Below are 4,975 nucleotides of genomic sequence, written 5' to 3' on the forward strand. Positions count from 1 at the left end.
AATGGAATATTAACCACCTGACTGACAAAGGAGGATTTGTGATATATACAGATGGATCCAAAAAATCAGGAAAGGTAGGTGCTGGAATTTGGGGCTTAAAGCCACGAATAAATGTCAGTATGTCATTGGGCACAACACCCTCTGTTTTCCAAGCAGAGGTGATGGCGATACTGGTAGGGGCTCAGAACCTGCTGGTATACAAAAATAGGAAGATAACTATCTTAAGTGATAGTCAAGCGGCTTTGAAAGCACTCTGTAACGATCAGGTGAATTCAAAGCTGGTCCTCGAATGCAGGGAAACTTTAGAATCACTATCGAGGTTCAACAAAGTTACACTAGCGTGGGTACCAGGACACAACGGTGTCACTGGAAATGAGAATGCTGACTTTCTAGCCAGGAAAGGAGCAGAGAACACCTATGTTGGACCAGAACCAGTGGTAGGGCTCACTGAGCAATCGCTCAAAGCGTTACCCAAGAATTGGTGCAGAGAACAACACAGGAAAATCTGGAAGTACTTGGTAGTACCTAGACAATCTAAAATGTTTATCAAGACCCCTGGTTTATTGCTGGGTGATCTTAATAGCATGACTAGACATCAAATAAGCACCCTGACTGGTCTACTGACAGGACATGGTCACCTGCTTAAGCATCTTAACGCAATGGGGGTATCGGAATCACCATTGTGCAGGAAGTGTGGAGTAGAAGAGGAAGACTCATTTCACATCATGTGCGAATGTGAAGCCTTGTCCACACTAAGATCAAACTACTTGAATAAACCATTTCCTGAAAAAGAGGATATTAAAAACCTAAAACCCAGAGAGATACTTAATTTCGCCAGAAAGACAGGACTCTTTGGTCATCTTTAGAGGTGACTTTATGGTTGGTAATGTATTAACACTTTGGTGATAACACTTAGGTGGGTAAACCGAATCAAGACAATTCGGTATGAGGTGCGCACAATGGACCAACAGGTCTGAGTGCATGGGTATTATGTCCACCTCAATAATAACTAAAACTAAGGTATTTAGTTATATAATATTTGTACTTAAATATATAAAACAAATAGCTGTTTTGCATTAAAATTAATTTTTTGTTACCATCCCTTATACCATAACATTATTTCTTAGAATATATTTTAATAAATATTAACATTAACAATAAAAAAATTTTTATTGGTAGTTTACTGAAAGCAGTTAACATTAACATATAGTATTAATATAAATTATATTAAATATCTACTAGGTATTATGTTAGTATAAAAATTTTAATTAACATAATCTATTATTATTTTAGTGCGGTATATTTTATTCATCGCACACTGGAAAAAATAATTTTTTGTTGTACAATTTTAATATTTAATTTTTAGAAATTTAATATAATTTTCTAGAAAATATTTTTATTAATAGATATTCATTCACTGCACCATTTTATAAACAATAACTCAAAAAATCATAAAACGTATATATTACCAAACTCTATCCTTCATAGTTGGTCTTTCACAGAGCTTGAAAGTACACACATCAGAAAAACCCGATTTTATATATGTATAAAATTTTCGAAAATCAGAGTAACTTCTACATTATGATGAACATATCATTAAGTATACATTAGTCTTGAAAATTACTTTAATATATATTTTTAATTGCAAATGCAAGATCTCTATTTCCTCTTAAAACTAATCATCTATGCTCTCGTTATTAACATGGGTAATTTTAACACATTTTTATTATTAATACACCTCTTAAGTACAGTATGTTTACATCAATACCAATTTGATTAATGTCTTTTACTGGTATATCAATAAATTAACTATAAATAATAATTATTTTTTAAGATATGGTTTAATGTTTACTTAGAATGCTGCATTTCAGTTTAAAAATATAAAAGTAAAAATATAACTAAATAGTTGTCATTATTTATTTTGAATTTAACATTAACAATTTAACAGTTAACATTTTAACAATAAAAATGGAGGTAAGTAATATACATTACATGAATTGTTTAATTTAAATCTAAAAGAATATTAATTTTATTCTAGAATTGGCAATGTGTATCGCTTTTGTCAATAATATCCTGTTTGATTTTAAACGAATGTAAAATTTATTATACATTTATGACTATTAATTTCATTAATTATATGTATTAGTTAGTTCATGTATTTTTTTCGATTATTTTGGATATAATAAAATATATATCTCATATTTGTCTATGATAAAATTGTTCTATTAAAAAAATTCTATAATAATATGTAGTAAATAACTTTTTTAATCCCTTCAGGGTTACAAAAACAAAACTTTAATTTTCTTCAATTTGAAACCATATTTTTAGTTAAAAATATGATTAAAAAAAAAAATTTCAACTTTTTTCTTTTTGACTTGTCTGTGTTATGACTTATTAAAAATTAGCGATTTTTAAACAATTTTTTATTGATAATATACTGATAAGCATACAATAATCATTAATTTTTTTATGCTGTAGCATAAACAATTGTTAGTTAAAAAAAAGTTTTAAAAATGATATTTTTAGTCTCATCTATTTCTTGATTTATTAATTATAATATTTTTTTTTTATTCATCCTATACATGTAATTGGTTTATGTAAACCATTCGTTTATTCTCAAAATAAATACAAAATAGCAAAGAAAAATGTTGACTCTTTTAGCTACACATTCCTTATAATTTAAAGGGGGCTCGACTTTATTTTTTTAAGTGGTAAAACATTCATATTTAATTATCTTATAAAATACAAAATTATATATTTAAGAAAATAACTGGTCAATAACAACTTTTCGACCAGTATTTGGAAGATATTCTAATTTACTTAAGTGGGACGAAAAGTATGACTGGGAAATGACTAATGATAAAAATAACAAACCCACTCTTAAACTCCAGTTATTACTTAAAGTTGTTAATAACTTCTGATACTGGTCCAAAAGTTGTTATCGATCAGTCATTTTCTTAAATAGATAATACTCTATTTTATAAGTTAATTAAATATGTATGCTATCATTAAAAAACATAAGACCGACACCCCTTTAAATTATAAGGAATGACTCTAAAAAGTAATTAATAGCTAATAAATCAAGAAATTTATGTAGATAAAAGAAATAAAATTTTATTGTATACTTGCTATACATACTAATTCTTTTTACAACTTAAAAAAATTATGAGCTTTTTTTCCTCTGGAGATTCTTTTTTTTTCACAATTGTCAACATCATTTAGCCATATTTCCTTGCTATTTTTTTCTGTATAAAGCATCTTAGCATTTCATGATAAGCCGTGATTTATTCATTCTATCAACTTTTCCTAACACTTTTTTGAGGGTACGTTTAATTAAATTCAATTAATCATCTACTTATTCTTGAGTTTCTCATATCTGTAATTTCCGATCTTATTAAATTTTAGTAAAACCCTAAGGTTAGCTTACTACTAAAAAATAATCTGAGTCGTAGACAGCTTCCCTGTATGTTCTTACATCCGTTATCTTAATTGCAAATCTCTCATTTACCAATATACAGTCTATTTGATTTGAGTATTTAACATTAGGTCATATCCACGTCTTTTTATGTATTTTCTTAACATTTCACTCATGACCCTAACTATTTAAGGTCAGGGTACTGTTACAGCAGTGCACTTATTACAGTACATGGAGCAACAAAAGTGCTATTTTTCCTACACCTCATCTCGGTCTCATGGATTCGCCAAGCCTATAACATTAAATGTGCTTCTGAAGGAAATTACATGTATCATAATACATGTAATTACTTTAATCTACCACTAAATAATTATAGATAAATAAATAGTAGTGAGTATTAGTATAATTCTTACTTGTATAGCAATATTTATGTTTCATTTCAATTTTCATTGTAGAAGATGTTTACAATTCGCATAATCAATTTTTGACTTCAACGCGTATTTTAGTTCGAATAAAAAATATTTCAATATATTTAAAAAATATTAGAATACATTTTTATTCCAATCATTTGAAATAAGATAATTCAAGTAAAACTTTATTTCAATAAATCAACATTTTCGTCCTTTATAAGTATAAATTTAAAATAGTTGCAATCAGCAAATTTCAATGCAATAACTTTTTTTGTAAATATATATTGAAATGAGAAGAATATTCTTAAAAGCTTTTTAAAAAAAAGACAAATTGATATCAGCTTCTTTTCTTCAAGATTAAAGATGTAGTTGAAAACAGGTGCGATAAATTGAATGTGAATCATTATGCAATCATTATTTTTTGAATAAAAATGTATATAAAAAAATAAATAATTCATATTTATTTTTAAATGNATGTATATAAAAAAATAAATAATTCATATTTATTTTTAAATGTTTAGCTTCGATGCGAAGCTGAGAAGGTATTAATTTTACTATGATGTGTTTTTTTTTTTGTGTCTGTTACCACTTTTTCTCAGCTCTCACTGAACCGATTTCTTTTAATGATACGTCAAAAAATCACAAATCGTATCTAATCGAAGACATGACCCTCAAAAATTGAAAAACTTTTCCTTGTTCCCCGTAAATGGGAGAAACCTCCAAAAAAATTACAAATTTAAAAATCGCTAATTTTCGAAATTTTTTCAATTTTTTTTACTTAAAACTGCCATAACTTTTTCAAAAATGAACATATCAATATAATTTTTTTTTAAAGATGCTTGATATCTTTACCTACCATTTGGTATATTTTTTTTATGAATTTGACCCTAGATTTACCCAAAGGGGGGGTTTTAATATGACAACTTTTTCACAAAAAATTTACTTATTCAACTTAACTTTTGAAAGTGTTCTGGAAATACTGATACTTTTATATATATCTTAAATTAAAGCATATGTAATATACTTTAATATTAAAAAAAAAAATGTTGGACTTTATTTTGTCTTCACTGTGAAAATGGCTATCGAATGCTATTTTTGTGTGAAAATTCTCGATTTTATTTTTAAAATTTTTAACTTTATAATGCTATAA

General features: G+C 27.0%; 1 protein-coding gene across 1 annotated transcript in view; it reads left to right on the forward strand.

The window, feature by feature from the left end:
* Nucleotides 1-1,702: 1,702 nt before the first annotated feature.
* The window catches only part of LOC126895416 (uncharacterized), a 6,952-nt gene continuing 3,679 nt past the window's right edge, over nucleotides 1,703-4,975 (forward strand). Inside the window, exon 1 of the mRNA XM_050667255.1 lies at nucleotides 1,703-1,706. Coding sequence (XP_050523212.1) covers nucleotides 1,703-1,706 — 4 coding nt within the window. The remainder of the gene's footprint in view (nucleotides 1,707-4,975) is intronic.

Source organism: Daktulosphaira vitifoliae, unplaced genomic scaffold (assembly GCF_025091365.1).
Source record: "Daktulosphaira vitifoliae isolate Bord-2020 unplaced genomic scaffold, ASM2509136v1 Scaffold_1, whole genome shotgun sequence".
Classification (NCBI taxonomy): Eukaryota; Metazoa; Arthropoda; class Insecta; order Hemiptera; family Phylloxeridae; genus Daktulosphaira; species Daktulosphaira vitifoliae.